At 53.0% G+C, this 24,091-nt stretch overlaps 3 protein-coding genes across 4 annotated transcripts in view; 1 reads left to right on the top strand and 2 right to left on the bottom strand.

Moving 5' to 3' along the window:
• The window catches only part of ADGRA2 (adhesion G protein-coupled receptor A2), a 34,258-nt gene extending 25,263 nt beyond the window's left edge, over positions 1-8,995 (top strand). Inside the window, exons 9-19 of the mRNA XM_004758250.3 lie at positions 162-360; positions 840-989; positions 1,114-1,275; positions 2,075-2,299; positions 2,483-2,699; positions 3,231-3,439; positions 4,163-4,290; positions 4,558-4,681; positions 5,139-5,284; positions 5,774-5,863; positions 6,089-8,995. Coding sequence (XP_004758307.2) covers positions 162-360; positions 840-989; positions 1,114-1,275; positions 2,075-2,299; positions 2,483-2,699; positions 3,231-3,439; positions 4,163-4,290; positions 4,558-4,681; positions 5,139-5,284; positions 5,774-5,863; positions 6,089-7,346 — 2,908 coding nt within the window. The 3' untranslated portion in view covers positions 7,347-8,995. The remainder of the gene's footprint in view (positions 1-161; positions 361-839; positions 990-1,113; positions 1,276-2,074; positions 2,300-2,482; positions 2,700-3,230; positions 3,440-4,162; positions 4,291-4,557; positions 4,682-5,138; positions 5,285-5,773; positions 5,864-6,088) is intronic.
• On the bottom strand, positions 8,894-17,328 carry BRF2 (BRF2 RNA polymerase III transcription initiation factor subunit). Its single transcript, XM_004758251.3, has 4 exons — positions 12,629-17,328; positions 11,852-11,911; positions 11,070-11,391; positions 8,894-10,246 (listed from the first exon to the last, which is right to left on the bottom strand). The coding sequence occupies exons 1-4, from the start codon at positions 12,780-12,782 to the stop codon at positions 9,517-9,519; spliced, it is 1,266 nt and encodes a 421-aa protein (XP_004758308.1). The 5' UTR covers positions 12,783-17,328; the 3' UTR covers positions 8,894-9,516.
• Positions 17,329-20,774: 3,446 nt separating this feature from the next.
• RAB11FIP1 (RAB11 family interacting protein 1) overlaps positions 20,775-24,091 on the bottom strand; it is a 32,577-nt gene continuing 29,260 nt past the window's right edge. For both annotated transcript variants that reach the window (XM_004758247.3, XM_004758248.3), the window contains one exon: positions 20,775-23,928. In XM_004758247.3, the coding sequence (XP_004758304.1) occupies positions 23,710-23,928 (219 nt within the window). In that variant the 3' untranslated portion in view covers positions 20,775-23,709. The remainder of the gene's footprint in view (positions 23,929-24,091) is intronic.

Here is a 24,091-nt window from a genome sequence, read left to right as displayed (position 1 = left end):
AGGTGGAGCTCAGGAGCCCCTCCAAGGCCAGTCCGAACTTTCTCTCTCTGAATCCACCCCCCAGGTCCTAAAGGGGTTCATCATCCCAGGTCTAAGGGCAGAGGAGGGAGCCTTGCTCTGAGGAGCCTGGGGGATCAGCAGCCTCCCACGTCTGCCCCCAGGTGGCCTCGAACTCTGGCTGGCATCACAGCCTACCAGTCCTGCCTACAGTACCCCTTCACCTCGGTGCCCCTGAGCGGGGGTGCCCCAGGCACCCGAGCCTCCCGCCGGTGTGACCGAGCTGGCCGCTGGGAGCCAGGGGACTACTCCCATTGTCTGTACACCAACGACATCACCCGGGTGCTCTACACCTTCGTGCTGGTGAGGCCAGGAGAGGAGAGGGGCAGGGGACACCCGTCAGCTCTGGTTCTGGGGGCTGGGAAGGGGACCCCCCTCATGGCTGTGGCTCTGCTGCTCCTCCTTGCTGTGGGCGTGAGCAGTGAGGGGCTCTCAGCTAGCTTTTCTCCTTCGAGGGCATTCAGATCCCTCCAGGGTCACCCCAAGCATCTTTATTCTCAAACACAGCCAGGGTGGCCTGAAGAGGGAAGACAAGGACAGCGTGAGGCTGTCCCATTATCCTTAGGCCGGTGGTGTTAGAAGTGGGCGGCCCTGAGTCCTGATGAGTCCATTCCTTACATGTGCCTCCTGTCTTGATTAGACCCAGCTGGTGGGCCAGATCCTTCTCCCCAGGCGCTGCGGCCCTGAGCATGAGCACAGACAAGGGGGCCCTCTAGGGGCAGTTCTGGGGGAGAAGGAGCAGAACTGGACCATCTCCTCCTTTCTTCCTTCAATCTTCCCAGATGCCCATCAATGCCTCCAACGCGCTGACCCTGGCTCACCAGCTGCGAGTGTACACAGCCGAGGCAGCCAGCTTCTCTGACATGATGGATGTTGTCTATGTGGCTCAGATGATCCAGAAATTTCTGGGTTACGTTGACCAGATCAAAGAGGTGAGATTCAACCTGACTTCTGGGGTCCCTGGAAACCAGTCCCCGTTTGCTCAAGCCTCTTGTGCCCCAGCCTCCAGGCCCCAGACCCCGCTCCTGCCCTCAGTGACTCTCTGCCCCCTGCCAGCTGGTGGAAGTGATGGTGGACATGGCCAGCAATCTGATGCTGGTGGACGAGCACCTGCTGTGGCTGGCCCAGCGTGAGGACAAGGCCTGCAGTGGCATCGTGGGCGCCCTGGAGCGCATTGGGGGGGCTGCCCTCAGCCCCCACGCCCAGCACATCTCCGTGGTAATGTGGGTCAGCTGGGAGGGAGCTTCTTGGGGAGCCTAGCCCTGGGAGGGAACTTAGAGGCAATTGGGGCCAGCCCTTGCCTGCCAGGAGGGAAATGCTCCTGTCTTTGGGCAGCAAGTCCTCCAAGTATGCACCTGCCATGGGCCCAGCTGGCAAGAATTCTGAGCCTGACCGGTGTGTGGAATCCGATTCAGAGTTGTCCACAGCAGTGCAGAGGGGAGGAAGGGGGCTGATGACAGGGAGGAGTCGTGCAAGACTTCATGGTGGGGAACTGGAGCTGTAACGCTAGCCCAACGGAAATAAAGGGGAGGAAGGGGAAAAGGAGCCCAAGGCATGAGTAAGAGGAGGCTTGGAAGCAGGGCCACAGCCCTGTGATGCAATGAGGCGTCACGGAGACTCCTGCTCCCTAAGAAGAGGGTGACATTGCCTGTGGTGGGCTGTGAACCGATTAACAACTGCCGCAGGGCATCTTGGCCATATAAGATCCCACGCTAGGTACCCTGGGCGGTGTAAGGTTGGACGGGACCCTGCTCTGCGGCTTGGCCAGGGTGGCAGAACTAGTACCTGCTAAGGGGCAAGCAAGGTACAAGCTAGGGTGTGAGGCGAGGAAGGGTCTCAGGAGGGTGCCGTGGCCACTGCCAGGCCTTGAGAAGCCAGTCGGGACTGAGGTGTAGGGGTGCCCAGCCTGAGTGAATCTGAGTGAATCTGAGAGGGGCTGGGCAGTGGCAGGCAGGAGGCCCAGAGAAAGCTGCTGTATCTCAGATGAGGAGGGGGCTGACAAGCTCCCTGTCCCTAGAACTCAAGGAATGTGGCACTGGAGGCCTATCTCATCAAACCACACGGCTACGTGGGGCTGACCTGCACAGCCTTCCAGAGAAGGGAGGCAGGGGTGCCGGGCATGCGGCCCGGGGGCCCTGGCCAGAACCCCTCCCCGGAGCCTGAGCCCCTGGCTGATCAGCAGCTCCGCTTCCGCTGTACCACAGGGAGACCCAGCATTTCTCTGTCGTCTTTCCACATCAAGGTGGGCACTGGGGAACGGCCGAGGGGGTGGTTGAGCTTTGATGCAGGTGCCTGGTGGGGGTGGGTGGGGTGAGTGGAAGCAGATCCAGAAAAGAGGTTCAGGGGAGCGGGGAGGAGAAAACTGGAAGGCCTCAGAGTCCTAGGGGTTCCCAGATGTCTCTGAGGAACTCCGATGTCCCCCCAGAACAGCGTGGCCCTGGCCTCCATCCAGCTGCCGCCCAGTCTGTTCTCGCCCCTTCCGGCTGCCCTGGCTCCCCCTGTCCCCCCAGACTGCACCCTGCAACTGCTGGTCTTCCGAAATGGCCGCCTCTTCCGCAGCCACGGCAACACCTCCCGCCCTGGAGCTGCTGGGCCTGGCAAGAGGCGTGGTGTGGCCACCCCTGTCATCTTTGCAGGAACCAGTAAGGGACTGAACTCCCCTGTGCTGCATGGAGTGCTCCCAAGTGTCTGCCTGGGGCCCCTGCCACCTGCCCTTCCTTCACCCACAGCGTCCCCTAAGGCCCTGAGGGAGGTGGACGAGGACAGTGGCTCCTGATCATTTCCCAGGAGGATAAGGGACAGAGACATCCTCTCAAGGAAGGGATTGCTAGAGAAGAACTCTGGAAGACATTGGAATTTATATCCCAGATTTGTTAAATTCCAAAAGGGTTCTCTCTTCGCCTTTTTCTCCCTCCCTCTCCCTCAGTATTACCTTCTACCTTTCTCTCCCTGTCCCCAGCCACAGCTCATTTGGCATTTAGAATGGGTCACCTCCCAGTGCTTTTTGATTCATTCCTGGGTCTCCCTGGTACCTCCCAAGCCCAGCCCACACCCTGCCCCACCCACGGGTTTCGTGCAGCTGTGCCGTTGCTGTCTTGCTGTTGCTGTAGGATGAGCCGCCTCACCTCCTCACCGCCTTGTTCTACCTGGGCGGACTTCCTTCTCCCCTGCAGGTGGCTGCGGTGTGGGCAACCTGACCGAGCCAGTGGCCATTTCGCTTCGGCATTGGGCTGAGGGGGCTGAGCCTGTGGCAGCTTGGTGGAGCCAGGATGGGCCTGGGGGCCCCGGGGGTTGGAGCTCCGAGGGCTGCCAGCTCCGCTCCAGCCAGCCCAATGTCAGCTCCCTGCACTGCCAGCACCTGGGCAATGTGGCCGTGCTCATGGTGAGTGGGATGGGGGGCGGGAGCTCGAGAGGACCGAGACTGGGGAATTGGAGGGGGAGGATGGGGTAGGGGTGAGGGTTGGGGTATTCTGATCACTGGGGCCCCCAGAGAACTACAGAAAGCAGAACAACCTCATCGGGCCTCATGACTGTGGAATTCATGGGGAAATGCCCCTCTGGTCTTCCCCCACACCTTTTCATCTTTCAGGAGACAGGTCCTGCCTCCATTCATCCCGAGAGATGGATCTGGAACTCCCCAGCCTGGTCTTCACGTCTGTGCTCTCTGAGACCCAGACTGTTAAGGGGGGGGGGCGGAAATCTGGGAACATTTCTCCTTTCTGGTCACCCTCCTCGCTCACTCCTCTCCAGGTCCCTCTCCCTCACCACATTTCGCACCCCACTCTCCCAGATCCTGAGCAGGCATGCACCTGGATTATAGACAGAAACCTCCCCCTCTTTCATCATCTCTGGTTTTTAGGCTGAGAGAAGTCCCCAGAGGGGCAAGAGACGAGGGTGGAACTGGCTGGCGGTAGAGGACGAACACTACCTGGCACTGACTTTCCAAGAGTGCGGCCTCAGCACTTAGTGTTTACCCACCTGGTTGGAAGAGGGGCCAAAGCTGACTGAGCTTGAAGAAAAATGGTCTGGGGGACTGGCCAGGACTCCATGAGGTGGCCCCTACCCCTTGCTTCCTAATACTTCCTCTTTCCTGCTCTTTTTCCAGGAGCTGAGTGCCTTCCCCAGGGCAGTGGGGGGCTCTGGGGCAGGGCTGCATCCCGTCGTGTACCCCTGCACGGCCCTGCTTCTGCTCTGCCTCTTTTCCACCATCATCACCTACATCCTCAACCACAGGTGGGAGCTCCTGAAGGAAGGGAAGATGCGGAGGGCAGGCTGCGGGTCTGAGTACTGGCCAGTGTCCCTTCCCCAAGTGGGTCTCCGTGATGTTTGCAGGCTCTTTCGAAGGGTTAAGCCCTCCCTGCCCTCGGGCCTTGATCACATTCACAAACGTGCGTGCACACAGATATCTGCTTTCCCCCTTTGCTCTCCCAATGGCCTTGAGACCGCATGGGCCCGACCTTGGGTGGGTGGCCCATTAATTAAAGACTGTTTCTGGGGCAGCTCCATCCACGTGTCCCGGAAGGGCTGGCACATGCTGCTGAACCTGTGCTTCCACATGGCCATGACCTCCGCCGTCTTTGCAGGAGGCATCACACTCACCAACTACCACATGGTCTGCCAGGCAGTAAGCAGAAGGGGCTCAGGTGGGGGTGGGGAGCGCTCCAAGATGAGTGATGGCACAGAGTTGGGAGGTGCACGGGGAAAAATGATGTCTCGTGCTCATAGGCCCCAGCTCCACTGTTGTGTTCAGCCTTGCTGGGGGTGGGAGCCATGGGTATAGGGGTGGTAAGAAGTAGAGAAACTAGGAGATGGGTCTTCAAAGTGGAGGGCGGGGATCTGCAGTGGAGGAGAGGTCAGGAACAAGGCAGACACCAACAGCAGGGTTGTGAAAAGTCTCCCCAGTGGAAGAGGAGCATGGGGTGGAAGGAGGGTGACAGCAGGGGCAGAACCTTTGGAGGGTCCGGGTGGAGCTGGGGGTGGGACTGTGGGAGGAGTGGGAGAATAATCCTGGGGACTGGGGCTCTGGGGTGGCTTCAGCAGTAGCAGCCTGGTCCCCCAGCCTCTGTGGCTTGACCCTGCAGGTGGGCATCACTCTGCACTACTCTTCATTGTCCACACTGCTCTGGATGGGCGTGAAGGCCCGTGTCCTCCACAAGGAGCTCACCTGGAGAGCGCCCCCTCCACAAGAAGGGGACTTGGCTCCACCCGCACCCCGCCCCATGCTCCGGTACTTGCCTCCAGTGGTCAGCTTTGCAAGGGTGAAGGGCTCCGAGGCCAGGCCAGGGGAAGGACAGCACCATCTGTTTTCCCAGGCTGGAGGCAGGGCGGGTCCAAGGTCCTGGGTGAGCACTCTCCAAAGAGAAAAGAGGCAAAGCCTTGGGTGGTGCCAGGTTGCCCAGGGCCACGGGAGTGGGTGTGTCCTTAGAGCTTTTCAGGGATGACAACAAGGCTAGGGCCCTGGGCCCTGGGATCCTGCGAACCACAGTGGCACCCTGACTTCTGTACTGTTTCGGGTGAGAGAGCAATTCTGGCCTCTGTCCCTTGCAACAGTCATGGTCAAGTCCCCTGGGAACCTACAGAGCCCGCAACAAATTCTGAGAGAATTTAAAGGGGAAAGAGGATGGGACAGAGACCCGAAGTCAAGGTTTCTGAGCATCTGGTTCCAACTCCCTTGGTTCCCCACCATCTCTGACCCCCAAACCCCATTCCTGTCCAGGTTCTATCTGATCGCCGGAGGCATCCCACTCATTATTTGTGGCATCACAGCTGCGGTCAACATCCACAACTACCGGGACCACAGCCCCTAGTGAGCGCCATGGTTTGCCTGCCCCAAACCCATCTGTCCCAACACCAGATGCCCTCTACTCCACGGCAGGGGCACCTGCAGGCCCACCCAGCCAGTGACCCAACCCAAACCCATGCATGTTGCCTAAGCCAGTCTCTGCCTTGCCACTCACCACATCCCATCTCCCCAGCCACCCAGCCACCTCAGACATGCCCCTCCTCACCCACTGCCTGTGTCTCTCTTCAGCTGCTGGCTGGTGTGGCGTCCAAGCCTAGGAGCCTTCTACATCCCGGTGGCTTTGATTCTGCTGATCACCTGGATCTATTTCCTGTGTGCGGGACTGCGCTTAAGGGGTCCTCTGGCACAGAGCCCAAAGGGGGGCACCAGCAGGGTGTCCCTGGAGACAGGGGAGGAACTGAGGGGTTCCACCAGGCTTAGGAGCAGCGGCCCCCTCCTGAATGACTCAGGTTCCCTTCTGGCAACTGGGAGTGCTGGGGTGGTGACACCCCGGCCCCCAGAGGATGGTGATGGCCTCTATTCTCCGGGCGTCCAACTGGGGGCGCTGGTGACCACTCATTTCCTGTATCTGGCCATGTGGGCCTGTGGGGCTCTGGCTGTGTCCCAGCGCTGGCTGCCCAGGGTGGTGTGCAGCTGCTTGTATGGGGCGGCGGCCTCCGCCCTGGGACTCTTTGTCTTCACCCACCATTGTGCCCGGCGCCGGGATGTTAGGGCCTCCTGGCGAGCCTGCTGCCCCCAGGCCTCAGCCTCCCGCGCCTCACCCCGGGCTGTGCCCGCCGCCCCAGAGGACGGTTCCCCGGTATTCGGAGAGGTCCCCGCCTCCCTCAAGTCCTCCCCGAGTGGCAGCAGCGGCCACGCGCCGTCCCTGGGCCCCTGCAAGCTCACCAACCTGCAGCTAGCCCAGAGTCAGGTGTGCGAGGTGGGGGTGGTGGCCCGCGGGGAAGAGGAGCCGGAGCCCATGGGCTCCCGGGGCAGCCTCGCTCCCCGCCACCCCAACAACTTGCACCATGGGCGCCGAGTGCACAAGAGTCGGGCCAAGGGGCACCGCGGGGGGGAGGCCGGCGCCAAGAACCGGCTCAAGGTGCTGCGCGGGGGAGCGGCGGCCGGGGCGCCTGAGCTGCTGTCCAGTGAGAGCGGCAGCTTGCACAACAGCCCGTCTGACAGCTACCAGGGCAGCAGCCGCAACAGCCCGGGCCTTCAGCTCGAGGGCGAGCCCATGCTCACGCCGTCGGAGGGCAGCGACACGAGCGCAGCACCGCTTCCCGAGGCCGGCCGGTCGGGCCAGCGCCGCAGCTCCAGTCGCGACAACCTCAAGGGCGGTGGGGCCAGCGCGGAGCGGGAGGGCAAGCGGCGCTCATACCCGCTCAACGCCGCCAGCCTCAACGGCGCACCCAAGGGGGCCAAGTACGACGACCTCGGCGGGGCGGACACGGCGGTCAGCGCCTGCATGAAGACGGGTCTCTGGAAGAGCGAGACCACCGTCTAGGGCAGGGGTGGGCGATGCTGCAGAACACGCCGGCTTCTCGGGGACCCTCAAAGACGTCCAGCGGTACGTCAGCAGATTTGAGGGAGAGGTGCCCAGGGCTTCCTCCGGCCACACTGGCTTTAGTTCCGGAAGCTGGGGAAAAGGACAGGCCAAAGGCCTGCCACTGCCAAGAGGGCCGTCCCTCTGGGCTAGCGACAATCCCAGGACCGCCAGCAGGATACACACCTTCCCAGCCCAGGCTAGTTTGGGCAGTGGACTGTGCCGTCCAGGGTAGTGGGGGAAGGTCCTGTCCGCCTGGGAGGTGGGCACAGGCACAGCTCCCAGGTGGGCTCCTTCGGTACTCCCCACATCTCATCCACCCTGCCTCGCTGGTGGCTGTCCCTATCAGGAAAACATAGACGGGAGCTCGAGAACCATGTTCTCTCCTCACTGCCCTCTACAGTCAGCCATCTGTGCCTAGATCCTAGGGCCTCTCCCCAATCCAGCTTCCAGGGCAAGGAGGGGGCCAGTCTAGCAGATAAGCCAGGCGGCCAGGCGCATAGGTGCTACTTTTACGATAAACTATGCAAGAGAAGGTGGAACAGTGCGAAAGGCAACCCTGGAGATGGTGTTCTAGGGAAAGGGTACACAGTCGGGGACACAGGAGTGGTATACAAAGCACAGGGCAGGGCTTAAGAGGTGGTGCTTTAGGACAAAGCCGAGGCCCTGTTCCTGAGCTGCTGACTCCGCCAGACACCCAGGAGAGATCGGAGGCAACTGGAGAGCAGTGTTTAGATTTCGAGCCCCATGCAGTCCTGGCCTAAACCTGGTCCTGTAAACAGTGCTCTGAAGAGGCACCACAAGGCCCCAGGTGGTGCTAAAGGAGCACTTCACTGCTCAATGGCAAGCCCCATAGCCTCAGTCTCCCCCTGCCAACACTGAGGGACTGTGGAAGAGCATTTCCCTGCCTCCATGAGGCCATATGCAAGAACCATTCCAAAAATCTGATCTCTAGCTCCTTATTAGGGAGAAACCTCCCAAACATTGAACTGCCTTCCTGCCTCACAGAAGCCCAAGCTGAATCCCCTAGGGCAGCAGGTAGGATCTCTGAAGCTCACGTGGGGCCTGTGCCTTCACTACTTTTTTCAACACCAGCATCCATATTTCCCCCAACCTAAAAAGCAATCACCAGCCTTACTACAGGACCCAATGAAATATGGAGGGAAAGCTGAGCCTGGTGAAGAGGAACAGGAAAACCAGACCTGAACAGGTCCCCTCTTGGTGTCCACATCCTCACAGTCTAATCACCAAGGCAAAAGACAAAAGGGAGGGGAGAAAAGTCACACACCTTGGGGATGAATCCTGTTATTTATGCTTGCTGCACAGACAATATTAGACCAAAAAAAAAAAAAAAAAAAAAAAAAAAAAAAAAAAAAAAGCTTCGTATTATTCTTCCACATACGCTGGCTGCTGTTTACATACCATGCCAATGCCTTAGCACTGGAGAGCTTTTTGCAATACGCTGAGGGAAAGGGAGGGAGGGGATGAAAAGTGCCAAAGAAAACCTGTTTTTAAAAGCTCGGGTTTTATACAATAGAATGTTTTCTAGCAGATGCCACTTGTTTTAATATATTAAAATTTTGCAAAGCCCTTTGAGCTATGTAACTTTAGTCCACCCATGGTCCTTTTTGTTATGAGGTACAGGATTTTATTACCCCTACACAAGAAAACCCCCCCCCCCGTGCCTGTAGATGGACACAGGGCCCAGAGTTGCCCAGTTCCCGTCCTCTGAGGGCTGATGCCATTTCAAATGCCAACCCTGCCACACCAGTGGGGAGGGCCCATCAGGCCTGCAGCAGCAGTGCAGCCGATCCAGATCAGGAGGCGGCCTGACATCCTGCAACCGTCCAGGAAGAGAGCCATCCCTCATAGTATGAATGTGTGTGCCTTCCCCTTTGGGACCATCCCTCTCAGGGACGGATTCTCTCCAACCCAGTTGTTCCTGCATCGCTCCCAACTTCTACTGCAGGACCCAGGTTCCAATTAACTGCAGAGTCCCTTAGTTCCTTTAAACAAGAGAAAAAAGAAAAAACCAACCACCTTAGGATTTGTGTACACTCACTCCCCCGGGTCGCACAGGCCCGTGGTCAAGCTGCTGCCACAGTGGTGGGAGCGTTCCCTCGGATGCACATCAGGGAGGGTTAGGGACCCCTGTGGCAGCCTGTCTGGCAGCTTGAGCTTTTTGAAAGTCCCTCATTTCCTGAGGGGTACGCAAATACTGCTCTATTTCACTATCAGAAATGTCCTCATCGCCGGTGACCGTGGAGATAGGGGGTGGGGGACAGATCCGCTTCGGGGGCTTCAACATGCAAGGTGGGAGGAGAAGGGCAGGACTGGCTGGCCGCTTGCCCTCGGGCCGATCTGAGGAACTACTCGCCGCCTCTGCTTTTCCCCGCCCTGGCCCCAGATCCTGTCCCTGCAGCTCCTTCCCCCCGCCTTCCAGCTCTGCCGTTCCGTCTCGAAAGGCCTTGCGGACCAACGTGTGGCGGTGCTGCAGGAGGTCGCCGATGTGCTTCACCACAGACCGCTTGTCGAGCCTCAGCACCTGCAGCCAGGCCAGCTGCTCGGCCATCCGCAGCAGCACAGCCAGCAGCTCCTGCAGGCGGGAGGAAGCAGGACAGGGCAGGTCCACGTTCGCCAATTTACAAAACCGGGCGAGGGAACACCTCAGACGCTCTGAAGGCTGCAACGACTGCCAAGCCAGGAAGGTAGCCGCAGTGATGACAGGCAAGGGATGCCTCCCGGTCACCAGCCAGGTCTCATCTGCCAGCTCCACCAACTGCAGTGTTCGAGAGAGCATCTTCTCTTTGTCTTCCACGTATTTGGCTGGCACGGATGGGGAAGCTTGGAACAGTTTGAAGCTGAAAGAACCAAAATAAGAGTCTGCTCTCCATGCCTATAGGGGAGGGGGCTGCTCTGCCAAAGGGAGGAAAAGCAGTCCCCTCGTGATGGACAAGCTATTCTCTCCTCTTGGACTACTCAAGCTCGCTGGGCAGCGACTTTCTACAGGTGCAGAGAGAAGACAGGTGGAGCATCCTGCTTGTACAGTGAAGGGCAGGAGAACCCACATGAGGCTCACGGTGTTAGCATCCCTGTCAGCCATATTCTGCTTTCCAATTGTTCTTTCATCTCCTCCGTACCCCCTTATGTGCACTTATGGTTAGAAAAAACGGGCCCAGAGTCACCCAGCTAGGAAGTAACCCAGCAAACCCAACACCACTGGTCACTGAGAGCCTTTGCTTTCTCCCCTATTTTTCGGAAAAAGAAGAAAAGAACACAGCTACTTAGGAAACAAAGCCTCAGCTTCTGCCTCCTGCCCCATCACTAACTTCCTTTCCCCTGCCTTCACAGATGATCCTGCCAAGGCAGGGCTCTGGCATACAGTCAGGCAGGTCATGCACAACACAAGAGGCGCAAAGTTCAGCAGCCCCGGGCGGAGGCTGACACCTACTTTGCCTACAGCATTAGGCTGCAGTACGGGCAAAGGGATTTGGAAATGACAGCAGTTTAGAACTGTAAAATGGGCTTAACCTTATTAGTACGTGGCACGGGGGGGGGGCGGGGAGAATAGGTTTTCTTCTTGAATCCCTTTAGAGGGGCTTTGGTGAAAAAGAGACAGCCACAGGTCAAAGGATTCAGATCTAAGGAGCCATTGGATCCCAGGGTCTCCCAGCGGGTAGGTACCTGCTACAGTAAGTCTTCACCAGGTCTGCCAAGCACAGAGACGGCACATCCAGCCCCAGGAGCTTCACTATCTGCATGTAGGTGCCAGAAAACACATCCAGATCTGCATACAACAGGGCGCAGATGGTTCCCATGGTGAGGGGCCAGTTATGCTGCCGGCAGGTGATCAAGACACAGCACCCAACCAGCACCTCCTTCTTTTGCAGCCTGGCGGCACGGATGCCAGGGTGCCGGTAGGCCTGCTGGTAGTAGGCAACCGCCGTGTCCTCAAATGTCGATGGCAACTGCAGGACTCGGCAGAGGTCTCTCACGCGGCGGAGACCTAAGAAAGCCAACAGCAGGACTCAAAGAGGTTGAAGGTGCTACTGTGCAGCTCCTAGCAATTTTTGCTAAACTGGTCTCCAACACCAGACCCACAAATAATGTACCTTTCTACAATGACCAGGGTGACACTTGGTGAGGTCATTCTAAAGACACAAAGAAATTCTTGGAAAAAGTCACATTTCAACCCACCATTCTTCAGGGGCTGGCATGATTCAGAGCCAGGCCAAAGTATGATCTGGAATGCGTGGCTTGACCTCTAACACAACCCTGACAAACCCAAACTGTGTACTGAATCAGAACTGTATACCCTCTTAGAACCACCTCCATGCTTTATCTCTAATTACCAATCTCTTCTACTCCACCTTACACAGTAATGCCCAACACAGGAAAAGCAAGAGGGTAGGCTGGACCATCAGGAGAATTTTAAGGTCACCGTATCACAAAAGGTCGATTCTCACCTCGTTGTTGGCTGCGAGTAACTTGTTCATTTTCCCCTGTGCTTCGGGAATAGGTTACTTCTGTAAGATAATGGACAACAAACAGCTTGTTTAGCCTTTATTCACCAGATCCCTGGCCTCGCACCACACAAAACCGGGGAGAGTTCATCTCCTTAGGCTCTGCTCCCTGTCACACAGAAGGTACCCATGTTTGCAGGCTCAAAGTCTATCCGGTTTTTATGTCCACAGCAGTATCAAATACAGAGACTGAGAAGGTTGAGAACGCACTACAGTGGCTCCGAGTGGTCCAAGTTTTTTGCCCTCCCTCCTGCATCTCCAATCCAGGTAATTTTCCTGACTGCTGATTTTGAGGGCCGCAGTGGCCAGGAACTCAGAACGCAAAGGAAAAAAAAAAAAAAAAAAACCGATATTTTTGCCAATTAGTGCTAAAGACTACTTGAAAGTAATAATTTGTCCGTATCTGTAAAGAACTGACCCACAATCCTTCCATCACACCCAGACTAGGTAAACTGAGTGGAACTCTGTTTCTCTGATTCATTTGGTCAACGTTTATTATACCTTCTCTCTCTCTCCCCAGATAGGCAGATGCCAGATACCGTACGAGGGGCGGGAAAAGCAGAGAAGGGCAGTCCCCGACCTCCGGCAGCTTCCTTGGTTACTTTCTCCCGTAGTTCAGCGAACACGGGACGAGGGCGCGGGAGGAATCAGAGCACTCCGCCGTCCGTCTCTCACCACCCCAGGTCATACCCGCGGCCCTGGAAAGGCCGGCACAGATACCTCGGAGGTTGCCTTCGTCGCTGAAGGTGGTAGTAAGGACCCCCTCGGTGACCACGCAGCCACAGTCTGAGCACACCAGCTGGCTCTGCGAATAGTGCGCGTCTTCCACGAGCTCCGTGGACCCGCAATCCGGGCAGCGGCCTCCGCCCGGCATCTCACACCCCGGAGCCGCGGGAGCTTTCGGGTATCCACTCCTACGTCCACAGCAGCAACAGCGGAGAAGCGAGAGCCAGCACGGGAGCTTTCTAGGCGCTGCACCCTTCTCTTCCGGTCAGAGCAACCGCGGTGCACGTAGGTAGTTCTGTCCGCCGGCGGCGCCTCACTCCGGTCCGTTTCTCTGCGGGCTCGGGTAGAAACGCGAGCCAGGAACAGAGGTTCCTCCTGTGCACTCCGTCTTCGCGTTCCCCAGTACCTGCGGTCAGTTTGCAGGTTGAATTTGAGTGAAACTTCTGCCTACGTGGACACACTACACAGGAAAATGTTCCCGTTTCCATACAACTCTCCTTTCTGAAACGCTAGGGAAGCCATAGAATTCTCCGTTTCTTTTTGGCAACAAATGTTGATTTTGGCCATAGTACAAAGTTTGCCTAAAAGGAAGAATACTGCTGTGAGAGGACAGGAAATTGCGCTCCACTCTGCAGAGCGGCTTTCCCAGCCAAGTTCTTTCCTCTCCTTCAATCTGTTTCTCTCTACTGTAGAATGAGGGAGTTGAATTGAAAAATACAGAGTGGCAAACACAAATGCTATCAGAGACTAGCTAAGGGAGTTGGGAGCGAAGGAATATGGGGGTGGTGAGGCTTTGGGCAAACTGGAGGCTTCGGGCAGATTTATACGCTTTTAAAACCTGAGCTTTAAGGTACTCCAAAATTCTGGCTCCAAAGTTCCTAACTTGGTACAAGTATAGGTCAAAGAATGCTGAGCAAAATTGTGCCTGCAGTGATGCTATCACAGAAACCAAGCTTACACATTTAAAATTCTGTTATATTTATAAATTAGAAGTCACCAAAACAGAGTATTTCTAATTAATCCTAATTGCACTCATAAAGAATAAGGATTTAATGCTTGAAAGTTTTAGAATCAGCTATGTCTGAAAAACAAGAACATTGAGTTAAATGACAGGTACCACCAGAGGCTTGTCCCTTATGACTCCAAGGAAGCAGACGGGAGTCAGCACAGCAAGTGCCTAAAGTGTGTGTGGAGAATTTGTTTCTCAGGCTGACAGCTAGGAATTTCAGGTAGGCTCCTGGCATTACCAGATTTTAGGAACTGTTGTGGGCTTAATTTCAACTTATACTGGGGGTTGAGGATGGAAAGGTAAGATCGGCAAGATTTGGCCGGCTCTGTGCAGAATGAATTGAGGAATAAGGATGTTTTGTCAGACCTTAACAAACTGGGATACTCCTTTGAGGAATAAGATACAGGTTACGGCTGCCTTCCTTTGAAGACTAATAAACTGTGCATTCCAGAGCTGAAAGTTTTTCCAAAATAAAAAATGGAGCTTATTAGTCTGAAGAGACTGGGGCACAATGACGATGTACCCAGAGGGTCCTCAGAGGATTTGAGCCTCAAAAAGAAAGGGATCTGATCAGACAAAGCTGTAGGTTCTTTTGAAAGAGCTATAATCAGTAGTCAGGTATACAGGATTCCCTGTATGCCTAGCGGGACTGAGTTCCCTGGACCACAGTCATATCATATGATACAGAACAGCATCAGACTCTCATTCCCACTGTGGTGGGGAGCAAGGGCGTTTCTGACACAAAGATTGCACTTTATCTATAATCGAAGCATCAACTTTCTCTGCTTCAGATGTCACTTATCTTTGGTATAAATTGGGAAGGAGGTGCTGTGCCTTACAAGGAATGTCCATTCAACACAAGCCCCTGGCTCACAGTTCCTCCCCTCTGCTCATAGCTATTCCACAAACCTCCCCTGCTTTGCTACTGCTCAACAGAATTTCCTACACCTCCGACTTCAGTGGGCCGGCAGGATGCTGTTAGTTGACCTGTGAACACAGGTCACAGCAGCGAAATTTCCATTTTCTCATTTTCCACACCAGTATCACGAGACTGTTAATGCACCTTGCTGAAGGGTTGAGGAACTTAAGGTGATCATAATAGAAATGAAAAATATTTTTGTAAAATGGGAAAAATTTTAAGACTCTCCTTACAGCTCAAGAGGAAAGCATTAAAAGAGAAAACAAGCAAAAACAAACAAACAAATAAACCAAAGTACCTTCAAAGCCTGTCAGCCCCTTCTTTTCCAGTTTTTCCTTGATATCCAGACCTAAAGATGCCACCTCATCCCCAAGAGAATTGTTAGGACATAAAACCTCTTCTCCTTTCTGGAGAAATCCCACCTACTACACAGGACTTGATCATGCTGGAGCATTCATCCCCTCCCCAAAACCAAGGGCCACAGTAAGCCCCAACAGTCTGTACCCTTACATCTGAATTCCTCACTCTAGCCCCACACCACAAGGGAGATCAGCACAATAGCTTTGGGTAGGCACTGGCATTCCAAGTCTCCTTTCTTCTAGACTCGCCCACTAGAGTGAGGGATGTGATAAGGATTTACTTCTGGTGTCCAGCAAATAAACACTGAGACACACTTGCATACACACCCATCAAAGACATCGGTTAGTTTTTGACAACACCATTGACATCCTGGTTAGGGTGGAGAAATACGTCTCCAAAAGCAACATAATTGCATTCAGAGTGCTTCTTCACATTATCATACAGAACAACATCAGACTCTCATCCTCATTTTCGTGCCGATCTTGACCCTAACTGCGTTTAAAAAAAAAAAAAAAAAAAAGTGGGATTTAACTAGAATCCTCTACCCTTGATAGAAGCCTTAGAATTCTGCTTTCTCCAACATTACTCATTTTAAAGTGGAAGAGCGGTTTTATGATCCTCCAACCAGCACCTCTAAGGGGTGGAGAGGAGTGATTCTCTTTTCCAGTCACAGGTATGTGATATCCTAAGCAAGCCTGGCTGTCGGATGCAAACAGCCTGGATGGTAGGCAGGACTCAGGCCAGAAGATGGCGCACTCTATTAAGACTTGGATCGAGGGGAAACTGGCTCAGTCGAACCTGGCAGGCTCAGTCCTAGAATATGTGACTCTTGATTTGGGGTTTTGAGTTGGGGCCCCATGTTGGGGGTGGGGGTAGATTGTACTTAAATTAAAAAAAAAAAAAAGACTTTTGCGTCTGGGGACACATCCTTGGTGCTCTTCCTGCCGCTAGACTCTTCTAAGAGTTTTCATTGTTCAGTGAGTGATGATCTGTTTACCAAATGCTCCTCAAACCCCTCTGCCCCATGCTACACCCCACAGCTTGTGGAGCTGGAATCATGTTTCTTGTCTTTATCTTCAGTGCCCACTTGGTGGCTGGCACGCAGGCTTTTGGAATGCTGCGTGCCCAGAATATGGGAGATTTGAGTAGAAGGCTCCTGGGGAGGGGAGACTGTTGGAAAAGCTGCCCCAGCCATGGTCCAGATGTGAAATACCGACCGTAAGGCCACAGTTCTTTCTAGAGAAGTAGAGGAAGAAAGGTTTTCTGAGGGACAAGGAAGGCACTGACAGTGCAGGACAGAAGGAAGCTCTCACCAGTCCTCCTTCAGTCAGATGTGTGTATTCTAGCTACTTGTTTGTCCGTCTGGCTCTCCCTTTGCTTGAGAGTCTTTGTGGGAATGCTGTGGCCAGGGAGCCCCTCCTACAGGGAGGGCTGGCACTCAGCAAAGAGCTAGTCAACTCCTGGGGATATCTGTCCCCAGTGGGCCTGTCGTCAGGAGCAACAAATAGACTAAATTTCTCAGAGGTAAGATGATTCTAATTTAAAATAGGTAACTGGAGAGAGTTGGGCCACCTCTGGTCTTTAATCTGGCCTCACCTCTGGGCTCCTCCCAGCTCAGTTGACTGAAACATTGTCTGTCACTCTAAACCAGTTTCTCTCTGAGCACAAGGGCACTCTCTCTTCGTCACACGAAGCCCGGCCCAGCTCAGGCGGTGCAGTCCTTCTGACCGGATCTCCTCCCCATCACATAAGCTCTTTGGTGCATACTCCTCCTTCTCCACCACTCATGGTGAGACTGCCATGACACAGAGACCTGAGTCCCGGCACCCGCTAACTTCCCTTGCTCCTATACGCTTCCTCCATTTGCACTGTTTATTGCATCCCCACTACCCCCTTCGCCTTTCCCGGGCTGAGGATTCATGTGTTCAATTTCTTGAGCTCCTAGGAACAAAGGCATCTGAGAACTCTAAGAAGGTGATCACTGGCCCCCACTCGCTGCCCAGACTGAGAGCATGAATGCCAGTCAGTGTCCTTCCCTGGAACTTCCCTTCTCAGGGAGGCTGTGGCTTAGCTGGCCTTGTCTTGAGGGGAAATTGAGTCACAACTGCCTACTCCAAACGCTAGGATTCCAAGAGAATCAGAACATTATCTCCTTGACTCCCAAAGTGATCCTGGACTAAGGGTGAGCAAACTCTTCCTATAAAGGGCCCCACAGCGAATATTTAGGTTTGGCAGATGATAAGGTCTCTGTTACAAGTACTTAAGTCTGCTTTTATAATGTGGGAACAGCCATAGGCCATGATGTAAATGAATGAGTACGGCTGTATTCCAGTAAAACTTTGTGAGCACTGACATTGGAATTTCAGGTCATTTTTACCTATCATATTATTTTGGTTTTTTTGTGAAAAATGTAAAAATTCGGGGCACCTGGGTGGCTCAGTGGGTTAAAGCCTCTGCCTTCGGCTCAGGTCATGATCCCAGGGTCCTGGGATTGAGCCCCGCATTGGGCTCTTTGCTCAGCAGGGAGCCTGCTTCCTCCCCTCTCTCTCTGCCTGCCTCTCTGCCTACTTGTAATCTCTGTCAAATAAAATAAATAAAATCTTAAAAAAAAAAAAAAAAGTAAAAATTCCAGGGGTGCCTGGGTGGCTCAGTTGTTAAGCGTCTGCCTTTGGCTCAGGTCATGATCTTGGGGTCCTCAGCTCCCTGCTCAGCAGGAAGCCTGCTTCTCCCTCTCCCTCTGCTTGTGTTCCCTTTCTTGCTGCCTCTGTCAAAAAAATAAATAAAATCTTCTTTAAAAAAATGTAAAATTTCCAGTATTCAGTGTGGTGGTGTTGACAGATGGTCATCATTCCATACATTAGATCCCAAGACTCATTCATTTGATGTTTGAAAAAAAAAATCATTCTTGCCTCGAGGGCCATACAAAGCCAGGAGGCAGGCCATACTTCCTGACCTCTGTTCTCCAACTCCAGGTCAGACAGATGAAGAGTTCAAATCTGTTCTGAAGTATTTACTGTGTGACCTGAGGGGAGCTAAAATTCTGACGCCTAGGACTCAGTTTCCTCATCTGCATAATGGAGATACTGTCTGCCTTGACAAGAATTAGAAATAGGACATGGCAGTGCTCAGGGAATGGTAATAATGCAGTAAATGAGACTTCCTTTTGCAGTCAGGGCTGTGCAAAGACAGGAGTGGCTTTCTCTCACCTCTGGCGGGGGTGGGGGGGGGCGCTTATCAGTGGCACCAGGGCCTATTTCCAGGACGCTGAGACAGTTTTCTGTGTAAAATAGTCAAACAGTGAGCGGCTGAGGACACTCTCCCCCAGGAGTGTCTGAGGCTTTGGAGTTTGCTGGCTCCACAGAGCTCAAGGAGCCCAATTTTAAATGCGGAGTGAAAGTTCCTGCCTTCCCAGGAGGGCAAGATTGCAGAGTCCCCAACATGACCCCTGAAGAGAAGCTGAGGGAACAGGGTCCATCTGCTTACAGACCGGGCTCTGGGGCTAAGGGGGGCTGCACTGCTGCTGTTTGGGCCACAGCTGAAGAGTCCTAACCACACCCTCTTAGTAGTTGTTTTCCCTGGGAAGTAGGGGGGGCAGGGGTGGTGGTGGCCAGAAGTAACCTGGATTGTGGGGGTTGGGGGGGAGGGGTAGCTGCCTGGAGAACGTTCTCCCCCAGAATCACTCTCTGTCCTTGTTGCAGAACAGTATCCAAAAGCATGCAGAAATGTTCAGAGCAATCCGTCCTGTGTACCGCCTGTTCCCATCTTCATTTGAAATGTATCTAAATACATAAGACTCGGGGGAGGGGGAAGGAGTCCAGTGAATATGGGGACAGGTGGCAGCCAGACCGACCCGTGGTGATCACTTGGCTAAGACATGTAAATGTCAAATCACTATGCTGTGCACCTGAGACCAATATAATAATATAGGTCAACTACACCTCTATTTTCAAAAATCCAAATTAAATTTCTTTTTTTTTTTTTTAATTTAAAGATTCCATTTATTTATTTGACAGAGATCACAAGTCGGCAGAGGCAGGCAGAGAGAGAGGAGGAAGCAGGCTCCCTGCGGAGCAGAGAGCCTGATGTGGGGCTCGATCCCAGGACCCTGGGATCATGACCTGAGCCGAAAGCAGAGGCTTTAACCCGCTGAGCCACCCAGGCGCCCCCAAATTAAATTTCTTTAAAAAAAATTAAGTATCTCTTTGCATGAGGGGGGAAAAGTGCCTGGCAAAAACATCAAGATGACAATGTTTAGTTACCTCTCTGTAGCAGCAGGGAACTTAGGGTTTCTTTTTTATTCTGAGAATAAGCATGTATGACATTGCTTTGAAAAATCTACAGACCAAGTGGGTGGACAAGGGAGTGGAGGGGGACAGGAGGTGACCCTTGACACCAACTGAGAAGCCAAGACAAGAACCCGAATCCGCCTGGCAGACACCCTCCAAGCTCCCAGGGTCCGGTGGCTTGACTTCCTGCAGCTCAGGATCCTAGACTTGGGAAAGTTCACTCTCTATGCTGTTCATATACCCTATAATCATTCTCTTTCTTTTCTTTTCTTTTTTTTTTAAGATTTTATTTATTTGACAGAGAGAAATCACAAGTAGATGGAGAGGCAGGCAGAGAGAGAGAGAGAGAGAGGGAAGCAGGCTCCCTGCCGAGCAGAGAGCCTGATGCAGGGCTCGATCCCAGGACCCTGAGATCATGACCTGAGCCGAAGGCAGCGGCTTAACCCACTGAGCCACCCAGGCGCCCCCATTCTCTTTATTTTCCTGTTTTGTTTTGTTTTCTAACTTTTTGTTATTAGCAGCTGGCCAAAGGGGACTTCAAAGAAAGAAGGTGTCGTGTTCCTCCTTGGGCTGCCCCTGAGGGCTGGGTCTGGGGGCACCAGCGGGGACCAGACAAAGGTGGGTGATCTCTGAGGGAAAAGTCAGGGTCATTTGCATAATGAAACTTTCCTTCCTCAAGATTCCTTCTACAGGGCTTTTTTTTTTTTTTTTCCTTTTTCTTAAACTGAATCTGGAGGGCTGTGTTTTAAGAGAAGCTGCTCTCCCACCACTTTACATGGTGGCCCTACCTTTGACCTGGGGTAACCAGGGAGGCCTCGCCGGAGCTCCCCCATCCCATCCGAGGGGCTTCACAAGCACTGCCTGTCTCTATCTCTCTACAGTGTGACTTTAATCCCTGGGCAAGAAAAAGCATCTCCTCTCTTTCAAGATACTGGGGACCTTGGAGCATGGACTATGGCTGGGAGGCAGACAGACCTCTCACCTCATCAGGAAAGACTCAGAGTTCCCAGAGAGCTGAGCTCAGGAGAAGATTCTCTGTGCTTCTCTAATACCCTCTGCTCCAAAATGAATAAACTAAGTTGACTGAACCAGGGATTTGGCTCCCAGATCTGGGGCAGTCTGAAGCCAATCTGAATTTCAGTCATGTCCCCAAAATGAAACTTTTACTTTCTAGGAAATCAGGGGTGGGGGGTGGGGGTGGGGGTGGAGGGTAGAGAGATCAAGGAAGAGACCTTGTTCATATGCTCAGCCAAAAGTGCCCGGTGCCAAGCAAAGGTGGCACCTCTTCACAGTGAGGACAGAGAATTCAACTGATGTTCTTCTGGTAAATGCCATGGTCCCTGCAGGCCAAGATGAGGCGAGTGTCATAGGGAAGGGCTCAGAGATGTCCCATCCGCTGCAGGAGAAAGAACATGGGGACCTCTGGGGACCAGGCAAGGTGGAAGCCACAGGAATCCAGCTGAGGGATGCTCACGGGGTAAGAAATGCTGGTCACTCCCCAAGAGAGGTTTTCCAGGAGACAGAAGACATTTTTCTTGCGTCCCCATGAAGGCACAGGCACACATCTTTGAAAGGTAGTACCATTTTATTTAGTGTTGTAGAAATTTTAGGTTACTTCTTAAAAACAAAACCAAAGAAGTTAAAAACTCCCAAACTCAAAAGGCAGGAAATCATTTTATAATCCAAAAACGCTGGGCGATCTTTCAGTTGGAGGGTGGAAGAGGTCAAGTTAGTAGCTCATATAACAGATACTGAGAAACCAGAGTTGAGGTTGGTATGACTACCAGGAGGCCAAGTTCCCTACTGAAGGCAATTAATCTGTCAGCCTTGAGAGATCATTAATTCGTAGCTCTCAAAGAGAAACGAAGACGATCGATTGGGAAAAGAGACTCAGGGAGGTAAGATCCTGCCCAATTGAACATTAAATTGTCTCTGGCCTTCAATTCGGTGTGTGGCTGTCATGGGTCCTCCCCCGCTCTGCCCTTTTGAGATCCCACTGTTAGTAAAGCTGGAAACCACACAGACACACAGACACACAAACAACCTATTCATTTGCACACACCTTCCACTCAGGGTCAACGGCTCTTCCTCATGGTCAAGGGAAGGCTTTCTTGTTCCTCCATTCTGATGTGCTGACACACAGGAATAAAATGGAGGGCAGGAAACCTGTCAGAGCCCAAGGAGTGAGATGATAGGAAATAGGCAAAGGATTGACAATGTTTGACAATGTTTTCAGGAGGCTGACCTCCAGCTCAAGTTCACTGCAAGATGTTCGGTATTTAATCTGATGCTTCCCTAAAGAACCGACCGCTCTTTCCGGAGACCGCTAGGTGAGGCCAGGAAAAGAGCTGCTCCCACTTCTCCAGAACACAGCCTCCTCCCAGCATGCTTCCATCAGGCTGGCATTTACAGCAGCTGGAGCCAAGCCCCAACGCTCCTCATGTACGTGGGTGCGCGCCCTCTGACGCTCCGATTCACCAACCCCTGTTAACGGGTCAGGGAGACATAAACCCTCCCCCAGAATAGAGCCCTCACGGACAGTCATTACCTCATGCCCTCCAGGTTAGCTATTTTGAGAGGTACAGGACTGCTATGAATTGGATTTCTTTTCCCCCAGCAGTGGTAGAAGCCAGACACCCTTGAAGTAAATTATCCTTCATTCTCCAGAGTCCCCAAGTGGCATTTCAGAACACAGGAATTCACTCCTCTACCCAGACGTCCCTCTCAAATACTGACTGAGTTACACACCCGAGGTCCTAGCAGCAGATAGTGTGTCCAGACCAAGTTCCTTTCGTGAACAGTGCAGGTATCCACACCAGTTCCTCTAAGGAGAAATCCTTCGGAGCACCCCTGTCCCCAGTGCCCTTGGGTTATCACAGTCAAAATACATTTCTAAGTAAAACAAAACAAAACAAAAACAACCTATTGCAGAACGAATATATACACATATGTTTTCAGAGTGGAGGCGCATATACGGTTCTCTTTCCAGGCACGTAAATAACTCTCATAGCACTACAAAAATACAAGTCATCTGGGAAGTTTACAGCTTCTCCACTACTGTAAGAGCATTAAATAAAGCAGCTATAGATAATCAAAAGCTGATTCATCAAGTTACAGTATCACCCTTCAAAGTGAAGTTCTCTGATGTAACTAACGTTGCCGTTAACAGAAGATCCTGAAAAGGGCTCTGCTGCCAACCGTCTTGCCTCTTGCCCTCCATAGAACAAGAACAGACAGAGAAGAGAGCCCCGAGCTAATAACTGTTGTTGCCTCAAACCCTGCCCTCTGCACTGGCCTGTGATCTTCCGCCCCAGAGACAGGTCAAGGTTAGGTAAGATTCTGTCACAACCAGGAGGGAAAAAAACGAGCAACACAGAAACATTCTAATTCTAGTATTAGTTTCTGAACAATGAAATGACCTGATGAGTCCGACTGGGGGTATCATTTCAGAAGTGTCCTAGCTTCAAAAAAATAGGTGTGTTCTTCTAGCTTTAAAAATATAGCCAACCAAAACTAAGTGTTACCTTCTTGTTCTTCAAAACTTTATATCAAGGGTTGGGGGTGGGGTAGGGGATCGCCAGGAAGTATTGTGAGGAGATCAGAGAGCCAAGCAAAGGCACTGGGGCAACAGGCCACAGGAGTCCTACTGAGATCATTCCCTACCTGGTAGAATCAAGTTAGTCAGTGCTTTGGCCACCTGATTTCTTCTCAAGGCACTGACGAGGCCACTCCAGCCAGCAGGAGCCCGGCTACGGTGACGCTTCGACCAACCCCGTTAAACGAGCATGAAGTGACAATCTCCCTGCTCTGCCTCTCCCATCTCCACAGGCGGGCCCTATGCACCGATCAGGAGCACACCGTAAGGCTGAAGAGTTGTGGCATTTAGAAAAGGCAGCTTGTTCCAAAATCTAGCAAGGCACACTCACAAGGCTTTTGTTCACCTCCCCCGCTTCGGTCAAATCAGTAAGACCAAGTCCAAGGAGGACTTGGGGAGGTTTACACGGCATCAAAACTGAGCACCTCCAGCCTAACGCCACCCTGAGCTACTCTCAAAAGCCAAGCAAGCACGTGCCTGGTCCTTCTCATTTCACCCCGCACTCCACTGACGGGGCGCGGTGGCAGCAGGGTATGTATTTTTAAATGTCAATATCGAAGAGAGAAAATCCCAGTATTAGATACACGAATCATCCAACGCCACCCGAAGCTCTGGGCTAGGAGCAGATCTTATGACCACATTTCCGGTCAGAGCATAAAATATTTACAATATAGTTAAAGGCACAGTGGCATTTAAAAATAAAACCCTGGGAATGTACAGTAGAAGATTCATTGTAATAATTAACCTGGCTTCAGTTGCTGGAACTGACTCTTGCCAGATAACAGGCAAGGGAGGCGGCTGGTGACTTCGAGCCTGTGTGCTGGTTATCAGGCCTACAGAGTCCTTGACCTCAGGAGCGGGTGGAAACGAACTCACAGAACAGTCTGGGTCTCCTAGGCTGACGAGTCACATCTTTCCTGCCTTTTTGCCGACCTGAGCCGGGACGCGGAGGATGTTGGGGGTTTCCTCCATGACCCTGACAAGCAGGTTGTCAATGTAGTCTTCCAGCTCTCGGACCTGAAACTCCTTCTTGCTTATCGTCTCCTTCTGCTTGAGGACCAACTGGATCAGCTCATCATGGGTCAGCTGTGCGTATGCAAAGGCAGGGTCCGAGGGGTTGTATTTCTTCAGAAGCAGAGAGAATGGGGAGAAAAAGTGGTAAAGTCAGCAAAGGAGGCAAATATCGAAAAGAAATCTAAAAAAGGAACATGTTATTAGCGATTGGAGTCTCCTGGGAATGTGTTTTCAGATCAGGTGGAAAACCGGGTTACTGACAAAGTTTTCTGTA

The sequence above is a fragment of the Mustela putorius genome, unplaced genomic scaffold (genome assembly GCF_011764305.1).
Source record: "Mustela putorius furo isolate JIRA1106 unplaced genomic scaffold, ASM1176430v1.1 tig00003976_pilon_pilon_pilon, whole genome shotgun sequence".
NCBI classification, from domain to species: Eukaryota; Metazoa; Chordata; class Mammalia; order Carnivora; family Mustelidae; genus Mustela; species Mustela putorius.
Note: the sequence above shows the minus strand (reverse complement) of the source record. Positions and strands in the feature narration are given on the sequence as shown.